This window comes from Bos indicus x Bos taurus, chromosome 5, assembly GCF_003369695.1.
Source record: "Bos indicus x Bos taurus breed Angus x Brahman F1 hybrid chromosome 5, Bos_hybrid_MaternalHap_v2.0, whole genome shotgun sequence".
NCBI lineage: Eukaryota > Metazoa > Chordata > Mammalia > Artiodactyla > Bovidae > Bos > Bos indicus x Bos taurus.
Window position 1 is genome coordinate 108,247,819 of NC_040080.1, and position 26,184 is coordinate 108,274,002.

At 37.8% G+C, this 26,184-nt stretch overlaps 1 protein-coding gene across 4 annotated transcripts in view; it reads right to left on the bottom strand.

The window, feature by feature from the left end:
• Window positions 1-26,184, bottom strand: part of METTL25 (methyltransferase like 25) — a 308,960-nt gene that overhangs the window by 258,238 nt on the left and 24,538 nt on the right. For all 4 annotated transcript variants that reach the window (XR_003511283.1, XM_027543234.1, XM_027543233.1 and 1 more), the window contains exons 4-5: window positions 18,195-18,782; window positions 14,742-14,889 (exon numbers count right to left, since the gene is read on the bottom strand). Coding sequence is in view for 3 of the 4 variants with exons in the window: in XM_027543234.1 (XP_027399035.1) it covers window positions 14,742-14,889; window positions 18,195-18,782 (736 nt within the window). In the remaining variant the exon portion in view is untranslated. The remainder of the gene's footprint in view (window positions 1-14,741; window positions 14,890-18,194; window positions 18,783-26,184) is intronic.

The window sequence follows — 26,184 nt, forward strand, 5'->3', positions numbered from 1 at the left end:
GATAGATTTCCTCTGTTATTCTTCATATACTCTATATTTAAGACTCCAGTCTTGATAAAATAGTTTATATTGAGACACATATGGAATATCTGAAACATTAAGACAATGAGACAATCTTTACATGAATATCATGAATCACATTGTAAACTTCATTCCTAAAGAAAATTTTGCTCGTTGTGCCAGACTGATGATGAAAGAAATTTAAACAATGTGCTTAAATTTATCACATGAAAAGAAGAAATATGCAAATACAGTATTTATAGCAAAATATTTTCAACATTATTTGCTCTATAGAATACAAATCCAAATTTGTATATAGAACTGGTAGAATGTAAACTAGTTTTCTTTTTTAAGGCTGTTTTATATTAGTTGGATTGTAAACTTTCTGATAAGAATTTCTATTAGCTTTGATTTCATATTACCTTATGGTTTGAAGCATATATTTCTCTTTAGTACTTCTTTTAAGTGAATATATACTAATTTTCGATTTTAGATTTAATGAAATTCTTCTTTTACTTATTATGAGCACAGTGAAAAGTTGTTTCTTTGCTAAATAAATACAATCTGCATGAGCTTCTAAAACCACTTTCTATTAGTCATGAAAAACAATGAAGTGCAAATTAAAGAAAGGGGAATATATATTAAAACTCCATGTCTAACTACTTGTGGGCAGCAAGAAGATTTCCTATGGCAAAAGTAATCAGAGCCAATACTGTAGAAAATGTACAACTGACTGAAGATCAGATACAGCTGTCTGTGTGAGGTAATTATGCACAGACTGCCAAGTACATCTAGAAATCTCTGTATTCACTCCATGTTAATTGGCAAGAATTTCCCTTAGACTTAAGCCCAGCTGAACAGTGAGAAATAATGTGATGTTGTAACTAAAGGTTATAAACACTTGAATCTACAGAGTTGACAGTGGAGTCTACTTATCCACTCTTAAGATTACAAGATCAATACCTTCTTCAAGCCAAGGTATCTCCTGATGGTTACTGATTCTAAACAAATTTAATAAACTATTAATATTGATAGTTAAGAAAATGAAAAATAAGCATTTAACTAGGAATTTATTGTTAGATAATTTTTACTTCTTAACATAAAGCTTTCGGAAAATTTAAGGCCATTATTACAATGACATAGATTTAAGAGTATGATTTGCAAAAACTGTCCGTTATCCTTCAAATGCAGAATCATAGCAGGAAAGTAGAGTATTTGTTTATGTAAACCCTATATAGTTAAGAAGAAAAGAAACCAGGGCTAAATCTAAATATTGTGATAAATACAGGTTAGGTTCAGTTTAAATAAAAGACATATTTTGGAAATCTATATTCAAGTCATAAGATCATATTATCAGAGTCATAAGTGAGACCTTCACGATCATCTAACTTTTCTTTTTACTAATTTACAAATGATCCACAAAGGTAAACTTATTTATACAAAGCCACAGCACTGCAGAGAACAGTAAAACTCTGGTCAATCAAAGAATCTCCTCCCTATGGGATATTTTTGGACTTCCTCGGGAATTTACATATTACTATCTCAGAGCATCCGAATCTAATACAGCACCTATTACACGGTCTTTTGTTACACGTGTGTCTTTTGTTATACGTCTTCCCATTAGGTTGTCAGTTTCTGTATACTGTCCTACCTAGGTATCTAGGAAAATGGGCAGTTGGTGGATACACAGTTTCCTGAGTATCTCCTGTATTTTAGCATATCCTGTGCCGAATAAATTTTCTCTGATATTCTCAATGCCCAAGATCAGTTCTCATGCTCTTACTAAATCAGTTCTTATGCTCTCATAATTTTAGAGAGTCTTCATTTTAATTTCAGGTTGATTTTAAAATTAGTCAGACTTGCTAAAAGAATTCCATGCCCCAATATCCAGATTCTGGATCAAACAGTAATGATTCATAAGAAAGGCTAAAAGAAAGTTAATTGAAACAAATTAATTTGAAATATTGCCAATCATGTATAAATTACTTGTTTTTAAAACTTTATTTTTGGATGGTGAAGGAAGGGAAGGATTGGGAGTTTGGAATTAGAAGATGCAAACTATTATATATAGGATAGATAAACAACAAGATCCTACTATGTAACAAAGAACTATATTCAATATCCTGTGATAAACCATAATGGAAAACATACGAAAAAGAATGGATATATGTATTGGAGTAGGAAATGACAAACCACTCCAGTATTCTTGCCTGGGAAATTCCATAGACAGAGGACCCTGGTGGGCTACAGTCCAAGGGGTAGCAAAGAGTCGGAAACCATTTAGCGACTAAACAAACAACATATAAGTGAATCACTTTGCTGCACAGCAGAAATTAATACGTTATAAATATACTATACTTCAATAAAATTATTTTTTAAAATCTCTTCAAAGAATCATTTTGGAATACAATCAATTGCTTATAATTTGTTTTTAATAATAACTTGTTTTTATTTTCTCAAATTTTATGCTAAAATTCTTTTAAAATTTTAAGTAATGAACATGTGATATAGTAGGAAGTTTAGAAATCTGAAAAATCTCTGTGAGATTCATTTGAGAAACTGAAGTCCTTATATGAAAAGTTGGCCACTGAAAAAGAAAGAAACTAAAGAAGGCATAAATATTCCTTTACATTTGTCTAAATAAAGGAACTTATTCTTTTGACAAATACATATTCAGCACTTGCTGCATACCAGACACTCCTTGGGAGGCTTTACAGATAGGTTGATTTGGTTCTTAAGTGAGCAGATAGGTTGACTTGCTGCTGAAGTGAATAAATTCACTTACTTAAAACAAACAAACATATATTTAAATTTATTTCAAACTGTAGGTCAAAGTCAGTGGTGCAGTCAGGTTGACTCCAGAGAGAGCTGACTGTGTCATCTTTTCCCAGTTAAGCATTCAGTGACAACAGTGATAGCCTGAAACTGGTCAATCTGGGTGTATTTATACCATGGATACCAGGAAACACTACATATTAGAGCTTTTATCCAGGGACGGAGCAAATCATTTAAACATTTACTGTCACACCACTGGCTACAACCCATTTAATGGGTCATGAAATTTAGTGGATCATGGTCAGTATTTCTAAAAAATTTAATAGAAATAGAATAAAAAAATATGAGCACACATTTGTGAGTTGTGACAGCCAACACCTTTCAAAGAACAAATATATTAAAACCTGATCAGAAACTCCTGTTGCATGTGCTCCAGTTTTCCACTAAGCCCTTTGATAACAGATGTCAGCTCACATCTGACTGGAGTTTGCCTTTTGAATAGGAATGTAAGCAGCTAGTTTACTCCTCTGGGGTGAATGCTTCTACTGCACTAATTGTCCTAGCCTTGATCCCACGATTTCTGGTTTTCCCACTGTTTCACTGTTAGGGTAACAAAGAATCTCCTAGTTGAAAATTCATAGGTCCTGACAGCTTCTGCTTTTGGTCATGTTACTGTTGTACTCAAAATTTTCATTTCCGAAATGGACTTTCCATATGAGGCCCCCTTGGACTGACCTCTGCCTTTCTTTTCCACCTTATCACTCTTCTGTACTTCATATGAATCAAGCTACCACCTAGAATATTCATTCATCTCCAATGAGTGACCTGCCATGCCTTAACTCACCTTGTTCCTAACACTTGGAATGCTTCTCTCAACAATTTTGTCTACCTAAATCCTAAATGGACATGGAACAACAGATTGGTTTCCAATAGGAAAAGGAGTACGTCAAGGCTGCATATTGTCACCCTGCTTATTTAACTTATAGGCAGAGTACATCATGAGAAACACTGGGCTGGAAGAAGCACAATCTGGAATCAAGATTGCCGGGAGAAATATCAATAACCTCAGATATGCAGATGACACCACCCTTATGGCAGAAAGTGAAGAGGAACTCAAAAGCCTCTTGATGAAAATGAAAGAGGAGAGTGAAAAAATTGGCTTAAAGCTCAACATTCAGAAAACGAAGATCATGGCATCTGGTCCCATCACTTCATGGGAAATAGATGGGGAAACAGTGGAAACAGTGTCAGACTTTATTTTTTGGGCTCCAAAATCAGTGCAGATGGTGACCGCAGCCATGAAATTAAAAGACGCTTACTCCTTGGAAAGAAAGTTATGACCAACCTAGATAGCATATTAAAAAGCAGAGACATTACTTTCCCAACAAAGGTCCGTCTAGTCAAGGCTATGGTTTTTCCAGTGGTCATGTATGGATGTGAGAGTTGGACTGTGAAGAAAGCTGAGCACCAAAGAATTGATGCTTTTGAACTGTGGTGTTGGAGAGGACTCTTGAGAGTCCCTTGGACTGCAAGGAGATCCAACCAGTCCATTCTAAAGGAGATCGTTCCTGGGTGTTCATTGGAAGGACTGATGCTAAAGCTGAAACTCCAATACTTTGGTCACCTAATGCAAAGAGTTGACTCATTGGAAAAGACTCTGATGCTGGGAGGGATTGGGGGCAGGAGGAGAAGGGGACGACAGAGGATGAGATGGCTGGATGGCATCACCGACTCGATGGACATGAATTTGAGTGAACTCCAGGAGTTGGTGATGGACAGGGAGGCCTGGCGTGGTGTGATGCATGGGGTCGCAAAGGGTTAGACACGATTGAGCAACTGAACTGCACTGAATTGAAATCCTAACCTACAAAGCTCAATTCAAAAGTTATTATTAATATCTTTGCAAAGCTTTTCCTGATTTCCTAACATGAAATCCTTTCCACCTTCTAGCTGGAATAGCTCTTTTAATACTTATCATATTCTCTTTTTTTCCCTTACCTCTAAGAAATCATTTATAAATTGTATATATTCACATATAATCTGTCACATAAAATTTGTTATCCTTTGTTGTTGCTATTATTGTTGGCTTGCTATATATTTATAGTCCATAACAGTTAGTCTTAAGGTAAAAGTTTCACCTAAGAAGAAGCATTCAGAACAAGACCTTAGATCCACCTGTGCTGGATAGAATCTCAGAACACAGGTCTTTAAATAAGATAGAAATCTTTCTCTCCTGTCATAGGACAGAAAAAGGTAGTAGGTATACAGTGTGTTATCCAGAGCCCAGAGGTCAGGCGGCTCTGCTATGCTTAAAGAGTTAGCTACAAACTTTAATATCAAGGTCACTATTATTCCTTAGCCAGTAAGAAGAGTGAAAAAAAATAGGGGAGCAAGCAGCTTCCTTTTAAATAAATTGCACACATTACCTGACTACATTCTACTGGCTTGAATTTGTCACATGGGAGTCAGGGACTCTAGCTGGGTGACGTCTGCTCTACTAAAACTAAGAGAAGTTCTATCATTAAAAGAAAGAAGAGGACAGTGGATATGATTACACTCTGGTACATTTACATACTGTTACTTTATCCACACTCATCACATTCACCCTCTGTGCCCTTATTCATCCTTATTCATGCAGTAATATTCACACATGACTGTCCAAACACACACACACACACACACACACACACACACACACAGTGGCAGAGAATGCTAAATTCCTACAAATATCCAGTTTCTCCTTCTTTGTTACTCACAGAATCTTGATTTCATTTGGAGCTGTAAGATGCCCATCTAGAAGGTTACATTTCCTAGACTACCTAGACTTCTAGAGATGATCAATGGAGGAGTGGAACTTGTTGGATAGAATTACCAAGGAATTTCTTTAAAGGATGCTATCTCAGATGGGAAAAGTTCTTCCATCTTCATGTTTCTTTCCATCTGAACTATAATGGCTGGAGTAGCAGCAACCATTGTGTGGCCACAGTGAAAGGCCAACAAAACTACAAAGACCTTGGCCCTTACACTCTTGAACCATGTGAACCAATGTCAGCGACTGCCTTACAGATTTTCTGGAAAGTAAGACAAAAATAAATCCTATATGATTATACTACAATAGTTCCATTTCCATGTATTTATAAAACTTGTCCAAATATGATCACTCATATATAAAGCAATCTTAAGTTACTAAACATGTGCAGAACTTTGTCCAGAAACATGGCTTCCTTAATTTTTTCCATAACATAAACTCTACCATCACCTACCCAGTGGCTCTAAACAGAAACCTGATAATAGTCCTTGAAAATCCCTTCTCCATTATTGCCACCCCTCTGCTGCTGCTGCTAAGTCACCTCAGTCATGTCCGACTCTGTGCGACCCCAAAGACGGCAGCCCACCAGGCTCCCCCGTCCCTGGGATTCTCCAGGCAAGAACACTGGAGTGGGTTGCTATTTCATTTTCTTAAATGTTTCAATCTACTCTATTTCTGCTACAGCCGCTCTAAATTTAGTCCTTATCCTTACGGTCTCAGCTTCTGAGAGTACCTCCTGTGTGCGTGCCTCTGTGTGTGCCTAAGTACAAGTTTTATCATTTGTACCCCACTCCTTGTAGAGCTTTGAAACCAAAGCTCAACTTTGCCACAGTACACAAATACCCGTAGTAGCTTCAGCATTTCTGTTATCTTTGTGGACTCCTACCTTCTCCTGTATAAATACTATGCATCTTTCCAGTATTTCAATGTCTTAAGAAACAAATTTTAACTATATTCAGTATTTTTAGTTGAATGGGGGTGGGGGGGGGGGCAGGCAGGATACCTACCTAGCCAGACAGATTTTGTAATACAGTTTTTTTGTTTGTTTGTTAAAGTTCTGAGCTTACATTTGGTAGATTTTAATCAGTAGAAATTCCAGGGGCCAGAATTTGGGATGTACTCCCCGACAAAGATTTGAATTTACCTCTGCATGGGACTGACTGAAGACTGCTTTGCCTCATTCAAGGCCATGGCTCAGTAAGAGCTCTTCAGGTCGGCTCCTCCACCAAGGAGGTGGGCCCATGTTAGTCTCCATATCCCACTGTGGCCAGCACTTGCCTCAGGACAGAGTCTGCTATCTTATAACCCACAGTTCCCTGCTCCAGTTTCAACTCCTCTTCCTCTCTCTTCCCCTTCTCTCTAGTTAATCCTTTGGTTTTGATTTTTCTTTATCCATGGAGATTTCCCTTATTTTTGTACACTCAGCAATGCTTAAAGGAATACATGTTTTAATTTAGGCAGGACCTAGCTGAACTACAGCAGGAAAGTTCCTCAGAAAAATCACACGTGGCTGGAAATGGAAGTCAAACAAATGCTCTTTTGATAAAAGAAACCAAACTCTATTTCTTTATGTCCTCCAAAATTCTAGCATTAAATGCTCAAAGCAAATAAACAGATTTAATAAAATGCACAATTTATGAAACAGAAAATACTGTTAAATCTTTACTAAAAAGACAGCAATTTTATGCATTGCTGGAATGATGAGATTAATTCACTGTTACTTGCTTGACTAAAATTAGTCATACCTTTCTGTAGACACAGAACATGGTGTAAAGCTAATCTTAACTAGCTAATATCGCCTTAGAAGTTTTTAATATTAATACCATATATTGACTATCCAAAAGGTCTCAAAATACAAGATACACTTATTTTTAAAATGTGTGTTACATTTTCAAATAATACACTGAACACTTTTCCTTCATCCTCCAGATACATTTCCAGGTGAAGTACTTCTAAATTTAAAACAATGACTACGAGCAATAAATGCTTGAGAGGGTGTGGAGAAAAGGGAACCCTCTTACACTGTTGGTGGGAATGCAAACTAGTACAGCCACTATGGAGAACAGTGTGGAGATTCCTTAAAAAACTGGAAATAGAACTGCCTTTTATGATCCAGCAATCCCACTGCTGGGCATACATACTGAGGAAACCAGAATTGAAAGAGACACGTGTACCCCAATGTTCATCACAGCACTGTTTATAATAGCCAGGACATGGAAGCAACCTAGATGTCCATCAGCAGATGAATGGATAAGAAAGCTATGGTACATATACACAATGGAGTATTACTCAGCCATTAAAAAGAATACATTTGAATCAGTTCTAATGAGGTGGATGAAACTGGAGCCTATTATACAGAGTGAAGTAAGCCAGAAAGAAAAATGCCAATACAGTATACTAATGCATATATATGGAATTTAGAAAGATGGTAACAATAACCCTGTGTATGAGACAGCAAAAGAGACATTGATGTATAGAACAGTCTTATGGACTCTGTTGGAGAGGGAGAGAGTGGGAAGATTTGGGAGAATGGCATTGAAACATGTATAATATCATGTATGAAACGAGTTGCCAGTCCAGGTTCGATGCATGATACTGGATGCTTGGGGCTGGTGCACTGGGACGACCCAGAGGGATGGTATGGGGAGGGAGGAGGGAGGAGGGTTCAGGATGGGGAACACATGTATACCTGTGGCGGATTCATTTCGATATTTGGCAAAACTAATACAATATTGTAAAGTTTAAAAATAAAATAAAATAAAAAAAAAAAAAACAATGAAAACCCAGTTGTTAATTCTAAAAGACACTGAAGCTGACTATATAAGAATCTAGTCTCCTCCCTGAAAACTCCTACTGGTGTCCTAAATTGAGAAAGTTTTATAGTAGGATGGGTATCATATACCCTTGACAAATTTCTATTTGATACAGAAATGGCAGGACCAGGTTGAAACATGACGTTAAAAGATGACCTGTAGCCCTCCTTTGTTTAAAAAAAAAAAAAGGAAATGGAGGGCTCTAGGGAGGATCGCCTTAATGCCCTGAAACACATTCAGACCAAGGGTAAACGCAAAAATGAGCCATAGGCTGTCAAGGGTTACACCATTTGTATTTAACTCTGCAGATCTGTAGTATTAGAAGCGCACTGAAGATATGAGCAGACTTCCGGGTATTGGGTTAAGAAGATGAGGAGACACCAGGCAAAAATCTGTTCCCTGACAAAGCCTATCAAGGCCGCTGAAGAAGCTCTATGAAACCACCTGATGTGACTCTCTGGGGTCCCAGCTCTTTCTCTACTCATCCTGCACTCTGAAGTCTCTGATATGATCATATCAACTTACAGGAAAAGTAAATTACCTTTCATTCCTCAGACCAGGCCTGAAAGACTCAGTTACAGAACTGAGATCAAATTCTGACAGAATGCTTAGCAGGCAGAATTAACTAGACTGAACAAACAGATACAGATGACCAAGACCAGAGGCAAAAAAGAAAAAGAAAAGCAATGTTTCTGTCTTGTATTCAATTTTAAGAGAAAAAAATATTTCCCAGGAAACCCCTTTGGAGATACGCTCCTCATGCTTCATTGGTAACAACTGTCTCATATCCATTCTTAAATAAACGGAATCATCGTAGCTAATTTAGATTGAGAGTCACATATTTCTGAGGTGATAGCAGCACTCAGTCTTCCTAATAACACGCTTGAACAAAGTCATAGTTCAGTTAACACGGAAGAAGAGAGATGTGGATCTGGAGAGGTAACCAGTAATGTTTCTTCAGCATATCTCTACCTTGACAGGAAAAACAACCAAAAGAAGCTCTCTCTCCAGCTTCTACAGAAAGAAACAGTTATCAGTATTTCAAATTAATTATGATAATGATAATCAATATTAAGACAAAACACTGAAACAAGTCAAACTTCGGAAAACATATACCTATATATATATATATATATATATATATATATATATTCTATAAAGCACTGCAATAGAAGTGTTTCTGTTATTTCATATTCTCCTAGGAACTACTGGCTTATAATGTATAAATATTTAAAAGCAGTTTTTAAAGCATATGGTAGAACTTTGGTATTCATAATTGCTCAGAGTTTTGAGGTCTTTTTGAAAATTAACATTCATGACAGACCACCTCTATGGTCTACCACAGTGTACTGGTGAAACATATTCATGCAAAACACATATTGTTTACACAGTACAATATTGTCATAAAAAGTTGCAGTGTACTTAGCAGACTTTTCTACTATACTATGTTGGACTATTAATAACTCAGATTTACATCCCAAAGGGCAATACTGCCCCAATTCAAACTTGAAAACAGCTGTGCAAACAAACTGAGGGTTAGGGGCAGGTGTGTAAGATATCAGGGGAGCAACACAGGACACACTTGATGATTCAAAGACATCACTCCATGGAAAAGGGAGTGAAGTCGCTCAGTCATGTCCGACTCTTTGTGACCCCATGGACTGTAGCCTGCCTGCTAGGCTCCTCCGTCCATAGGATTCTCCAGGCAAGAGTACTGGAGTGGGTTGCCATTGCCTTCTCCAGGAGATCTTCCCCACCCAGGGATTGAACCCCGGTCTCCCGCATTGTAGGCAGACGCTTTACCATCTGAGCCACCGGGGAAGCCCATCACTTCATGGAACCTAGTCCTAAGTATATGACAGGAAATACACCAACCTTGTCCATGCAAACATCTTGCCCTATAAGTTAGTTTATCTTAATATTATGACCAAACTGTACAGTGGTGGATTTCTATTTTAGGAATACTATGAATGCTACACGTACAAAATAAGACCACATCCGTATTCCATCTTTCCAAACAGTCACTGCTAAATAGTCAAGAACAAAAAGTCTGCTGTTGTCTGCTTTCATACACACACACACATGCTCATCAGTAAAGTTAAGCTACCAAAATTCTAGTGGTGCTCATATTTTTGATTTTGTCTAGTTTCTAACCCTTTATTGTGCATTTTTGCCTGTATGTTTGACTTCCCTGGGTTTTCACTCTGAGCTCGATGCTTCAAGGACTTTTGGAGGTTAATTCTCTGTAGTCTAGACTCTGATATACCCTTCTTAGATCTTCTCGGATTCAGTCGTTTGCTTGGACCTGCAAACTAGCACATGAGTAGAGCCCACCTAAGTGCCTGCATGGGAGAGGTTAAAACAACTACAAACAACCTCAAATATATTTCTGCAGAACATCTTCTGAAATTCTGTATATCTTCTTAGGAACGATAATAAATATTTGTTTTCAGTGATGCTGTTCATTAGAATTCCTACAGTGCTTCTTAAAAATGCTTATATTAAAATCCCATTCTTAGAGATACTTCAGAAGGTCAGAAGCAGGTCCCAAGCATCTAGAAACTGCAACTGTCATATATGATCCATCTGGACAGCCAGAGTTGAGGAATATTGTTATAAAAATCACAGGAGATGGTTCATATCTTCTCTCCTTTCATTATAGGCAATGGCAAGAAAAATGAAGACGGGGTGTGAGAAAGAAAGGAGTGACTTTTTGCCATCCAGTTTTTGAGAAGAGAAAGTATAACAGTCCAAAGCTAGGCAAAGCTCAACATAAACCTAGGTTGCTTTTGTTTTTCCTATCACTTATTTTCCTACATTTTCTTCCTACCTTTTGGCTTTCAAACTCTCTGCTTTTGAAGTATTTGAAGGCAATCACCTTGCATACATCTCCACCAGCTTCATCATATCACTCAGTCCTGTTCCCTCCTGCTTGTTCTGCTTTCCCAACAAGCAAGACTCCCAAGCCTCCATGCTTCTCAGGTATTTATGAGGAAATCAAATAACATCAAGAAATACTATCAGCTTTTGCAACTTAAGTCTAGTTCATAGATCTTAAGCCACTGAGATCATAATCTCAATGATTTCCAATGGTTAAGACATTTTTGGTAGGAAGGCCTTTGCATGAATTAACTCTGCCTACAAGAAGGAAAATGAGAGTTTGTAGCTGCCAGTCACAGTCATTAGCAAACCTTTCCAAACCTTTCTTGTCTGAGTTCTGGGGCCAAACTCATCCTATCAATGCAGTGAAGAAGGGCAACTGCCACTCAAGTATCTATTCAGCACACATTGTGCAAACACTGATCAACATGAACCATGTCTGAGGCAAGGTGCTGATTTCTGAAGATAAAAAAGTAAACAAAAACTAGTGTCTACAATCTGAATACTCAATCTATCAAATCTTTCCATGGCAGAAATGAAGCGGCAAAGCTGAAGGTGTGGTGCACCGTTCTTCCTTCAGATTCTGTGAAAAGCTCTCTAGTGAACATGCCTTATTCAAAGATATTTTTTCATCTTAATTTGAATACATGGTCAATAAATACTTCTAAACAATTTATAACAGTGTGTCAGAAAAGGTACCTAAGTGGACTCAACACAAAGGACTTTCCTCAATCATTTCATTTAGCTCTAAAAATATTTATCTTCCCTTATGTTTGTTTATACTTTATTGAAACACATTATAAATAAATGTAACTAAGAATATTAAATTACTATTTGCCTAGAGAAGACTGACACAAAATGGACTGACAAAGGAGCAACTAGTGAGCAACTAGTCCATCTCTTAAATTGCTTCCTACCCTGGCAAGTAGTTTCTGCCAACCCCTTTAAGAATAAAATGGAAGAACCAGACACTGGATGTAAATTGTACCAATAACATTTCCTGGCTGTCATGAAATAATGATAGCCACTTAAATCTGAATTTCTTTACATATTCAACAAAAGTAGAGAATAAATAAAATTACTCATAAACCACTTATACTAGATATGTAGATTTAAATGTACATTAAGAAATAAACATCTCAAATCAGTGAAACCAGCTCTGGGGATCATTCCAGAGGGAGAGTCAGATGTGGAAACATGTGTGTGACAGGGAACAGAGTACACTGCCAAGAGACAGGACCCCATTGTGTGAAGAACAGAGATAAAGGCTGAGACCTGACGATGCATAGCAAGGGCTGCAAGGGTCCCGCAGGCCCAGGATGGCAGTCTTCAGATGGACCACCTACAGAGAGGGAAGCCCTTTGGAAGGGGAAGGCATTTTGGTGGGGGGTGGTGGTGGGGTGAGGTGGAGGGGGATGATGTTAAAGTAAAAGAAGGAAGCAGGAAGCTGAAATTAAAGATCTTACACTATAAGACAGTATTTCTGAACTGAAAAACACACCAAGTGGCTCCATCTACTCCCAATTGGGCCAATTGTTAAAAAACACCCTATTTCACTGCACCTGTAGAACAGGAAGCACTTGAACTAAGAACAAGAACTTCCCTACACAGAATTTTATGCTTGCTGAGCCAGGAGAACACTTCCCATTTAATATTTTAAAAACTGTAAACACTGTGATTGCATTAAGTGTTTTGTTTTGTTTTCTTCCCCATTTCTTTTAGGAAAGAGGTACAAAAAGAGTTATACACTAATGTAAATATTGGGTTATATACTATAGAGTAAAAAAAAAAATTAGGTTCACGTTTCCCCCCAAGTTTTATCTTGAAAATTTGTGTACTCAGAGCAAAGTTGGAAATAATACGACAAGCATATTTTCCATTTAAATTAAACTATTGTTACCTTTTTGCCAATTTGCTTTCTTTCTCTCACTCTGTGTATCTCTACATATTCACAAATTTACATCTGCCTATCTTTTCTAAAAGACAGTTTTTAAAACACTGACATAAAAAAATTCAAACTCCCCTCTTCTCCACAAAAAACTTTTGTCAGTTTTAAGGAAGACCTCTGTTTCATCCAGCCAAATTTCAGTATACAATACTAATTTTTACCTCTTGGACATGACTAAATAAAAAATAATCAAAATTTCATACTCATCTGGGCTTTATAGCTGAAAAAAAGAGCAAACAATGCCATCCACGTTGATACAACTTCCTGACCTAAAAATTCTTGGCAAGGGACACTGGATATTGATAAATAATTCATTAAACTAATAGAAAAGAGAACTGCTAATATTTTTTTTTAATTTTATTTTATTTTTAAACTTTACAATATTGTATTAGTTTTGCCAAATATCGAAATGAATCCGCCATATTAATAAACTAAATAACCACCCAATGTGATACCATGTCTAATAGAGAGATGTAATATATAAAATGGGTCAAAAGGAGGAATTTCTGGAGCTGCTCTAGATGAAAGACTGTAGGTGCTTTCAGTCTTGTCAACACACTCTGTCCTTCACTCCTCAGGCACCTTTTCAGCCCAAGGAGCAAACAGTTTGAATACTATTATTTTAAAGCAACTGCAGGTCTTCACCTTTTTGAAAGCATGGTGTTCTAACACTTCAAAGTAGAGTAAGAAACTTTTTGTGAGGGAGAAATATCAGTATGCCTTACAAGATGGAGAAGGGTTTGGAAATGGAAGCAAATCTTGTCAACTCTATATTTATGACAAAATAACTTAGCTTCACTACATTAGTCAAGGTGTATCTGACAAATATTTTTAAATAGAAGTTCTCTAAAACATGTATCACACAAAATTCTCATATATTTGCAGTTTGGGGCACTCTTTAAGACCATACGGAGCTTAAGAATTGATGCTTTTGAAGTGTGGTGTTGGAGAAGACTCTTGAAAGTCCCTTGGACAGCAAGGAGATCCAACCAGTCCATCCTAAAGGAGATCAGTCCTGGGTGTTCATTGGAAGGACTGATGTTGAAGCTGAAACTCCAATATTTTGGCCACCTGATGGGGAAGAGGTGACTCATTTGAAAAGACCCTGATGTTAGGAAAGATTGAAGGCAGGAGGAGAAGGGGACAACAGAGGATGAGATGGTTGGATGGCATCACCGACTCAATGGACATGAGTTTGGGTAAACTCCGGGAGTTGGTGATGGTCAGGGAGGCCTGGCATGCTGCGGTTCATGGGGTCGCAAAGAGTCAGACACAACTGAGCGACTGAACTGAAGACCATACTGTGATAAAAAAAGAAACTATCACAAAATACACTATAAGTGACAATGCATCAAATTTCATTTGATGTAACATTTCTAAAATTGTAAGAATATCAGATCTTATTTCAAATGCTAATTCAAAATGACAATACTGTCAACAACAAAAAAGAGGGAGAGAGATAAAGCAGTCATTTTGCTCGAATAAATAAAATCATGAGACATGAAGAACTTTGTACCTTTATGTAGGTTTTCAAACTCTTCAGATAAGAGGTGATAGCAGCAACCCACACTGCAAACTCCTTTGACTTCAGACTTGGAAGTGAATATTCGCAGAGTATTTGGAGCAAGATCACCACAAGTATGTAGACCTACCATCAAACAATCCTTAAAAGATAAGAAGAAGAAATGCTGGAAATTAAAAGGAAGGGTAAAACACATTTCAGGTGAAGACTGTATATGTTTATCAGAATGCAGAGCTTTAAAAAAATGATAAAGTTCTAACTAGAAAGTATCGTATGTCCCATTTTCATAACATAATTATTTCCTTTATAGGTAAAATGATTGTGATCTTTTATCAAAACTGACATGCTTCTGAGTTGATTTTCTAATGCTTTTGGTTACTTGTCCTTTTTACTTTTCTCTGGTCTCTTTTACAATTAATATTTGCTTAACAACTAGTCAAAATAAAGGTTGATTTGACCAATCAAATGTAGGTGGTGTTACTAGGACAAACTTGTGATTTGAGATACATTAATATCTTAATAGTCAATTTTTAAATTGCACTTCACCATTCAAAACTTATAAAACCTGCCATACGAAAGAAATTCAAAAGAAATTAAGCCTTGCTAAATTGGCATTTATACTCCAACATCAAAAAAAGTTTACTTAGTTCACTCATTACACCAAATATAACAATATTAATTCCAAATAAAAAATGTTGCTCTTAATTTTATAACATGAATTATGTAAAATTCCTTTGAAATGTTTCTCCTAATTACTTAAGGCCTAATTTAAATGCATACACAGAGTGGTTACACTGGCTCACACTCAAAAGAATTTCGATCAGTATGCTATTTAACTCTTCAGTTGCATAATTTCCTCATCTGTAAAATGAGGCCAATAATAGTATCTTATCTCAATGGGTTGTTGCAAGACTTTAATAAGTTAATACTTGTACGTAATTTAGTATAACCTCTGGCACATAATAAAATTCAGTAAATGTTATATATTTTTATCATCAATATCAGGTTATTATAAATATGGATATTATAAATATTTAAAATAACGGACATTAAGTTGTGAATCAAATATATAACTATTTTAAGAACAAATACAACTACTTCAGTTGAGTTATTTTACAAAAAATAATACTTTAGTTCATATAATCTAGATATGTGTGTGCCTAGTTGCTGCAATCATGTCCGAGTCGTTGGGACTCATGGACCATTGCCCTCCAGGCTCCTCTGTACAAGAGATTCTCCAGGCAAGAACACTGAAGTGGGTAGCCATTCCCTTCTCCAGGAGATCTTCCTGACCCAGGGATCAAACCCGGGTTTTTTGCATTGCAGGCAGGGCTGAAGTCTAACCTTTCAAAAGAAAAGAATTTACCTGTACACTGCTTTGGCCTGATAAAATATTCAGTTGCTTCAATCATTATTCTCTTCAAAGCACATGTTATGGAATGTTGTGCAATTATTTTGCTTTTCTCAGTGATTAGACAGCTTGGGTAGGTTTTACTTAGATGTTATGTTATAAATAATAAGGAGTTCAGAGAGAGAGGGTTTATTGCTAATTAAGGGTATATCATAGAGGTACAAATCTCTCTTTTTAAGCTTAGCTCTCCCTAAAGACAACACAAAAACATTTAACCTCATTCTTTACTGTATTCATTATACAGAATTGGTTAATAATATCAGCAGGTGGCAAACAAAAATCTGCAATTAGCATAGTATCCTAATAGCAAAATATTTAAGAACTGCATGTGTGTTGTGCGATGGGGAATGGAAAGGATAAGAGGTATTGGTCAGTTTTGGTTATTAAATTACTGCTTCACTAAGGACCCAAGAAACAATTTTCCACCATATATTTTATCAGCAAATTATTATAAAAGCTTGCATACAGTTTTGATCGTATACTTTTCAGATGACTCTTAAAAGCAAAAATAAATGGTAATAAGCACTAAAAGTGTATATATTTTGAAGTCAAATTAAAGTAACTGGGGTTGTTTAACCCCAACAGAAGGTTAAGCTGTAACTTAATTACTGATTTCATATATAGGAAAAACAATTAATGAGGATTAACCAGTTTTCTACAATTAGTGAAATACAAAAATACCTGGGAAAAAGAAAAATTTCCCACTCTAAAATGACAAAGTACTAAAACACTGGTCAGCAACCAAACAAGGATTTAAATTTATAAAGAATTCTAGGGTCTTTTGTTTATTCATTCTTTAGGGAAGACTTTTCAAAAATTTAACAAGAGTAGAATATCATACGGAGAAGGCGATGGCACCCCACTCCAGTACTCTTGCCTGGTAAATCCCATGGACGGAGGAGCCTGGTGGGCTGCAGTCCATGGGGTCGCAAAAAGTCAGACACGACTGAGCGACTTCACTTTCACTTTTCACTTTCATGCATTGGAGAAGGAAATGGCAACCCACTCCAGTGTTCTTGCCTGGAGAATCCCAGGGATGGGGGAGCCTGGTGGGCTGCTGTCTATGGGCTCGCACAAAGTCAGACACGACTGAGGTGACTTAGCAGTAGCAGTAGCAGAATATCATAACTTCAAAGGCTACCTTGATTTCTAAACAATGAGTTAGGCCAAATGATTTCTAGAAACTCCTCTAATATTGTGTAATATACAATGCTGCCTTTAAGATACATTATCTTTCCAACATTATATGACTCAACATACTTGCAGTTTAGAAAAAGTTCAAAATTTTTTAAGAATTCAGAAGCTACTCTTGCTCAGTAAAATTGAAATTTTGGTTACCAACTCTAACATTAAACATAATGTTGTCCTTGTGCTCATGCTTAGTCATGTCTGACTGTTTGTGACCCCATGGACCTTAGCCCTCCAGGCTCCTCTGTCCATGGGATTCTCCAGGCAAGAATACTGGAGTGGGTTGCCATGCACTCCTCCAGGGTTCTTCCCAACCCAGGGATTGAACCCAGGTCTCCCGCATTGCAGGTGGATGCTTTACCATCTGAGCCACCGAAGAAGCCCAAGAATACTAGAGTGGGTAACCTATCCCTTCTCCAGAGAACTTCCTAACCCAGATTCTTTACCAGCTAAGCTACCAGGGAAGCCCAATACTGCCCTAGATACATCTTTACTCCAAATGTAAACGAAATGTAAGAATTTTCTTGGAGTGGAATTTGAAAAATCCATCAATTGCATAAGGAGAACTTATCTAACTAGCTTCTGTATTTGTACTTATGTTTCATTCAGTATTAAAAATGAAGGGAGGGCAAGGGCACACCATTCTGGAAAACTATAATTGTCAGATTGTCAGATTTGTACTCTTATCAGATTTTGGTATCTATGGAAATCATGAAAGCCTGAATTTTTATTTTCTTGGTTCTTTCAATTAATGTAATCAAATAAGATATGCAGCTAGTATTAAAATTTAATTCTATGTTTAAGGGCCTTTACATAAGTCAAATTACAGAATTCAAAACTGAAATCACCTCCAGATCTTTAATAATATCATGTAGTTCTGAATCAGCAGTGATAATAGATGTTAAAGGTGAATATATATTTGATTCATTTGACTTCAAAGTAATTTTTCTTCTCTCTTTACTTGCTTCAGACATTTTTCTCTTAGGTATTTGGGATGAGGAATTAGGTTCTATGGCATTAACAGGCAAAAGGTCTCTAAGAGAAAAGGCATTTTCAAAACACAAATTTTCCTCTCGGTGTGAATAAACCTTTAGGTTTTCCATTTGTCTTCTGATGTCAGAAATCACAGAACCTGAAAACTCTGATAAAAAGTCTGAGGCTGGTGGCTTCTCTTGACTTGCAGTACTGCTGTTACATATTCCCTCAATGTCTGCTTTAGTTTCATCTTGCACTTTCCTTTCTTTCGTTGTCTGTAATGCCAGTCCACTGACATCTGGTTTTGACCGCCTACCATAGACTTTCCAATGTTTCTTCAGTTTCCTGTTTCTCTCCTCAGCTCCACGAGTATTTGAGGAATCGATTCCATAAACTTTTAAGCCATACTTTAAGGACAAAAAGGAGCTTAGGTAGCCTTTTCCAGAACCCAGGTCAATTATCTAAAGAAAATCAGAATGAATCAAAGGGATTTCAGTTAGACAACAACAGCAATCTCAATTTTTTTAAAAAGCAAGTAAATGGATGGTTGTAAAATTTATACAACCCGTTATGCTTTACTCTATTTTAATTTTTGATCCCATTAAAAACAAATAACTCATCATTTTTATTCAATATTTAAGAGAAGTTCTAAGCAGTGTAATAATAAGTCAAGAAAAAGATGTAAAAGATGAATATTGAAGATAAAATTGTCTTTCTTCACTAGAACATTTAGGTGTGACCTAAATCAAATCCCTTATGATTATTCAGTGGAAGTGACAAATAGATTCAAGGAATTAGATCTGGTAGACAGAATGTCTGAAGAACTATGGACAGATGTTCCTAACATTGTACAGGAGGTGGTGACCAAAACCATCCTCAAGAAAAAGAAATGCAAGAAGGCAAAGTGTTTGTCTGGGGAGGCCTTACAAATAGCTGAGAAGAGACGAGAAGTGAAAGGCAAAGGAGAAAAGGAAAGATACACCCAACTGAATGTACAGTTCCAGAGAATAGCAACGAAAGAAAGCCTTCTTAAATGAAAAATGCAAAGAATTAGAGGAAAACAACAGAATGGGAAAGACCAGAGATCTCTTCAAGAAAACTGGAGATACAATGCAACATTTCAAGCAAAGATGGGCACAATAAAGGACAGAAATGACAAAGACTCAACAGAAACAGAAGAGATTAAGTAGATGTGGTGAGAACACAACAGAAACTATACAAAAAAAGGTCTAAATACCCAGATAACCATGATGGTGTGGTCACTCACCTAGAGCCAGACATCCTTGAGTGTGAATTCAAGTGGGCCTTAGGAAGCATTATTATGAACAAAACTAGTGGAGATGATGGAATTCCAGTTGAGCTATTTCAAATCTGAAAAGATGATGCTGTTAAAGTGCTGCACTCAATATGTCAGCAAATTTAAAAAACTCAGCAGTGGCCACAGGACTGGAGTTTGTTTTCATTCCAATCTTAAAGAAGGGCAATGTCAAAGAACGTTCAAACTACCATACAATTGCACTCATTTCACATGCTAGCAAGGTAATGATTAAAATCCTTCAAGCTAGGCTTCAATAATATGTGAACTGAGAACTTCCAGATGTATAAGCTGGATTTAGAAAAGGCAGAGGAACCAAAGACCAAATAGCCAACATCCATCAGATCAGAGGAAAAGCAAGGGAGCTCCAGAAAATGACTACTTCTGCTTCAGTGACTACACTAAAGCCTTTGACTGTGTGGATCACAACAAACTGTGGAAAATTTTCAAAGAGACAGGAATACCAGACCACCTTACCAGGATCCTGAGAAACCTGTATGCAGGACAAGAAGCATACATCAAACAACGGACTGGTTCAAAATTGGGAAAGGAATACATCACGACTGTATATTTTCACCCTGCATTTAACTTATTATGCAGAGTTAATCATGCAAAATGCCCGGGCGGGGGATGACTAACAAGCTGGAATCAAGATTGCCAGGAGAAATATCAACAATCTCAGATATGCCAATGATACCACTCTAATGGCAGATAGCAAAGAATAACTAAATTAGAGCCTCTTGATGAGGGTGAAGGAGGAGAATGAAAAAGCTGGCTTAAAACTCAACATTCAAAAAACTAAGATCATGGCAGCTGGTCCCATCACTTCATGGCAAATAGAGGGGGAACAATGGAAAAATGACAGACTTTATTTTCTTGGGCTCCAAAATCACTGCGTCAGTGACTGCAGCCATGAAATAAAAAATGCTTGCTCCTTGGAAGAAAAGTTATGACAAACCTAGAGAGTGTATTAAAAAGCATAGACATCACTTTGCCCACAAAGGTCTGTATAGTCAAAACTATGGTGTTTCCAGTAGTCATGTATGGATGTGAGAGATGGACAGTAAAGAAGGCTGAGAGCTGAAGAATTAATGCTTTTGAACTGTGGCGCTAGAGAAGGCTCTTGAGAGTCCCTTGGACTGCAAGAAGATCAAACCAGTTAATCCTAGAGGAAATCAACCCTGAATATTCACTGGAAGGACTGATGCTGAAGCTGAAGATCCAGTACTCTGACCACCTGATGCAAAGAGCCGACTCACTGGAAAAGACCCTGATGCTGGGGAAGACTGAAGGCAGGAGGAGAAGGGAGCAACAGAGGACGAGATGTTTGGATGGCATCACTGACTCAATGAATGAGTTTCAGCAAACTCTGGGAGATGGTGAAGGACAAGGAGGCCTGGCATGCTGCAACCCATGGGGTCACAATGAGACACAACTGGGCGACTGAAGAACAACGTGAAACACGCTATTTCAAATTTTTTCTCTGCACTTTAGAAATTAATTTGTTTTATCAATTTAAAATTATTATATAATATTTCATATAAATAAATAAGTATAGTCAAAATGAAAAGCTATAAAGGACAACAACAAATACCCATCAAAGATTTAAGTATAAGTGATTTATTTGGGAGGTAAAGAAAACACTGTTAGGGAAATAGAGAAGAAAAAAAGAGAAAGGAAGGCAGCCCAACAAAAGGTGTGTTTGTGGGCAAAATACGACTTTAGAACAACCTGGGTTTAATCCCACTGGAAAACTCAGACAGCCAGTGTAGAACACATACCTCAGAGTCAGCCACCTGGAAAGTCCGGGAGTTGATGTATTTTTTAATTAACTTGCATTAGTCATTAATTCAAGGATGCACACAGGGAGGAATTAATCCCCAGAATGTGTATGCAGGCAGTGCCATACTTCAGCACACAGAGAAAAATCCACAGGGAAAGAAATACAGCAATTGCCAGGTAGAAGGTAGCCGGGCCACCATGATGTGGTAAGGCCCAATAGTATTTGAATAAGGCATCCAGTAGCATCTGCTATACCCATGAAGCCACCAGCCAACCTAGGGATGGGTATGTTAGTAATTACATTCCATATAACCGTGTTCCTTTCCATATCTTATCTCTCTGTTTCCCCTACCAGCTGCTAAGTCGCTTCAGTCGTGTCTGACTCTATGCGACCCCATAGACGGCAGCCCACCAGGCTCCCCTGTACCTGGGATTCTCCAGGCAAGAACACTGGAGTGGCTTGCCATTTCCTTCTCCATCCCCTACCAGAGGTTAACAACTATTATCAGATTATTGTGTATGATTCCCTTGCTTCTTTAATGGTTTTTTTTTTTCCATGTATTTTTTTTGCATTAAGAACATACCATTATTTTCTTTAAGAGCTTTTTAAAAATGGCACCATAAAATATGTAGTCATCAGTAAATTGCTTATTTTTCCCATTCATTTGTATGCTTCGGCTGCACGGGTGCAGGAGGGCCTAGAGGAGCTATACGACGTTGAAGGTCAGGAAGGGCGGCGGTGAGGAGATACCCCTCATCCAGGGTAAGGAGCAACGGCTGGGCTTTGCTAGAGCAGCCATGAAGAGATACCCCACGCCCAAGGTAAGAGAAACCCAAGTAAGATGGTAGGTATTGCAAGAGGGCATCAGAGGGCAGACACACTGAAACCATACTCACAGAAAACTAGTCAATTTAATCACACTAGGACCACAGCCTTGTCTAACTCAATGAAACTAAGCCATACTCGTGGGGCAACCCAAGATGGGCGGGTCATGGTGGAGAGATCTGACAGAATGTGGTCCACTGGAGAAGGGAATGGCAAACCACTTCAGTATTCTTACCTTGAGAACCCCGTGAACCGTATGAAAAGGCAAAATGATAGGATACAGAAAGAGGAGCTCCCCAGGTCAGTAGGTGCCCATTATGCTACTGGAGATCAGTGGAGAAATAACTCCAGAAAGAATGAAGGGATGGAGCCAAAGCAAAAAGAATATCCAGCTGTGGATGTGACTGGTGATAGAAGCAAGGTCCGATGCTGTAAAGAGCAATATTGCATGGGAACCTGGAATGTCAGGTCCATGAATCAAGGCAAATTGGAAGTGGTCAAATAAGAGACGGCAAGAGTGAATGTCAACATTCTAGGAATCAGCAAACTGAAATGGACTGGAATGGGTGAATTTAACTCAGATGATCATTATATCTACTACTGTGGGCAGGAATCCCTCAGAAGAAATGGAGTAGCCATCATGGTCAACAAAAGAGTCCGAAATGCAGTACTTGGATGCAATCTCAAAAACGACAGAATGATCTCTGTTCGTTTCCAAGGCAAACCATTCAATATCACAGTAATCCAAGTCTATGCCCCAACCAGTAATGCTGAAGAAGCTGAAGTTGAACGGTTCTATGAAGACCTATAAGACCTTTTAGAACTAACACCCAAAAAAGATGTCCTTTTCATTATAGGGGACTGGAATGCAAAAGTAGGAAGTCAAGAAACACCTGGAGTAACAGGCAAATTTGGCCCTGGAATACGGAATGAAGCAGGGCAAAGACTAATAGAGTTTTTCCAAGAAAATGCACTGGTCATAACAAACACCATCTTTCAACAACACAAGAGAAGACTCTACACATGGACATCACCAGATGGTCAACACCGAAATCAGGTTGATTATATTCTTTGCAGCCAAAGATGGAGAAGCTCTATACAGCCCAAAAAAAAAAAAAAAAAAACAAGACCAGGAGCTGACTGCAGCTCAGATCATGAACTCCTTATTGCCGAATTCAGACTTAAATTGAAGAAAGTAGGGAAAACCACTAGACCATACAGGTATGACCTAAATCAAATCCCTTATGATTATACAGTGGAAGTGAGAAATAGATTTAAGGGCTTAGATCTGATAGATAGAGTGCCTGATGAACTATGGAATGAGGTTCGTGACCCTGTACAGGAGACAGGGATCAAGACCATTCCCATAGAAAAGAAATGCAAAAAAGCAAAATGGCTGTCTGGGGAGGCCTTACAAATAGCTGTGAAAAGAAGAGAAGCAAAAAGCAAAGGGGCAAAGGAAAGATGTAAGCATCTGAATGCAGAGTTCCAAAGAATAGCAAGAAGAGATAAGAAAGCCTTCTTCAGTGATCAATGCAAAGAAATAGAGGAAAACAACAGAATGGGAAAGACTAGAGATCTCTTCAAGAAAATCAGAGATACCAAGGAAACATTTCATGCAAAGATGGGCTCGATAAAGGACAGAAATTGTATGGACTTAACAGAAGCAGAAGATATTAAGAAGAGGTGGCAAGAATACACAGAAGAACTGTACAAAAAAGATCTTCACGACCCAGATAATCACGATGGTGTGATCACTGACCTAGAGCCAGACATCCTGGAATGTGAAGTCAAGTGGGCCTTAGAAAGCATCACTATGAACAAAGCTAGTGGAGCTGATAGAATTCCAGTTGAGCTATTCCAAATCCTGAAAGATGATGCTGTGAAAGTGCTGCACTCAATATACCAGCAAATTTGGAAAACTCAGCAGTGGCCACAGGACTGGAAAAGGTCAGTTTTCATTCCAATCCCAAAGAAAGGCAATGCCAAAGAATGCTCAAACTACCGCACAATTGCACTCATCTCACAGGCTAGTAAAGTAATGCTCAAAATTCTCCAAGCCAGGCTTCAGCAATACGTGAACCGTGAACTTCCTGATGTTCAAGCTGGTTTTAGAAAAGGAAGAGGAACCAAAGAGCAAATTGCCAACATCTGCTGGATCATGGAAAAAGCAAGAGAGTTCCAGAAAAACACCTATTTCTGCTTTATTGACTATTCCAAAGCCTTTGACTGTGTGGATCACAATAACTGTGAAAAATTCTGAAAGAGATGGGACACCAGACCACCTGATCTGCCTCTTGAAAAAATTTGGGAAATCTGGTCAACCACTTGTAAAAGAATGAAACTAGAACACTTTCTACCACCATACACAAAAATAAACTCAAAATGGATTAAAGATCTAAACGTAAGACCATAAACTATAAAACTCCTAGAGGAGAACATAGGCAAAACACTCTCGGACATACATCACAGCAGGATCCTCTATGACCCACCTCCCAGAATATTGGAAATAAAAGCAAAAATAAACAAATGGGACCTAATTAACCTTAAAAGCTTCTGCACATCAAAGGAAACTATTAGCAAGGTGAAAAGACAGCCTTCAGAATGGGATAAAATAATAGCAAATGAACCAACTGACAAACAACTAATCTCAAAAATATACAAGCAACTCCTACAGCTCAACTCCAGAAAAATAAATGACCCAATCAAAAAATGGGCCAAAGAACTAAATAGACATTTGTCCAAAGAAGACATACAGATGGCTAACAAACACATGAGAAGATGCTCAACATCACTCATTATCAGAGAAATGCAAATCAAAACCACTATGAGGTACCATTTCACACCAGTCAGAATGGCTGCGATCCAAAAGTCTACAAATAATAAATGCTGGAGAGGGTGTGGAGAAAAGGGAACTCTCTTACACTGTTGGTGGGAATGCAAACTAGTACAGCCACTATGGAGAACAGTGTGGAGATTCCTTAAAAAACTGGAAATAGAACTGCCTTATGATCCAGCAACCCCACTGCTGGGCATACACACTGAGGAAACCAGAAGGGAAAGAGACACGTGTACCCCAATGTTCATCGCAGCACTGTTTATAATAGCCAGGACATGGAAGCAACCTAGATGCCCATCAGCAGATGAATGGATAAGCAAGCTGTGGTACATATACACAATGGAGTATTACTCAGCCATTAAAAAGAATACATTTGAATCAGTTCTAATGAGGTGGATGAAACTGGAGCCTATTATACAGAGTGAAGTAAGCCAGAAGGAAAAACACCAATACAGTATACTAATGCATATATATGGAATTTAGAAAGATGGTAACAATAACCCTGTGTACGAGACAGCAAAAGAGACAGTGATGTATAGAACAGTCTTATGGACTCTGTGGGAGAGGGAGAGGGTGGGAAGATTTGGGAGAATGGCATTGAAACATGTAAAATATCATGTATGAAACGAGATGCCAGTCCAGGTTCAATGCACGATACTGGATGCTTGGGGCTAGTGCACTGGGACGACCCAGAGGGATGGTATGGGGAGGGAGGAGGGAGGAGGGTTCAGGATGGGGAACACATGTATACCTGTGGTGGATTCATTTTGATATTTGTCAAAACTAAGACAATTATGTAAAGTTTAAAAATAAAATTAAATTAAAAAAAATTTGTATGCAGGTCAGGAAGGAACAGTTAGAACTGGACATGGAACAACAGACTGGTTCCAAATAGGAAAAGGAGTCCGTCAAGGCTGTATATTGTTACCCTGCTTATTTAACTTATATGCAGAGTACATCATGAGAAACGCTGGACTGGAACACAAGCTGGAATCAAGACTTGCCGGGAGAAATATCAATCACTTCAGATATGCAGATGACATCACCCTTATGGCAGAAACTGAAGAGGAACTCAAAAGCCTCTTGATGAAAGTGAAAGTA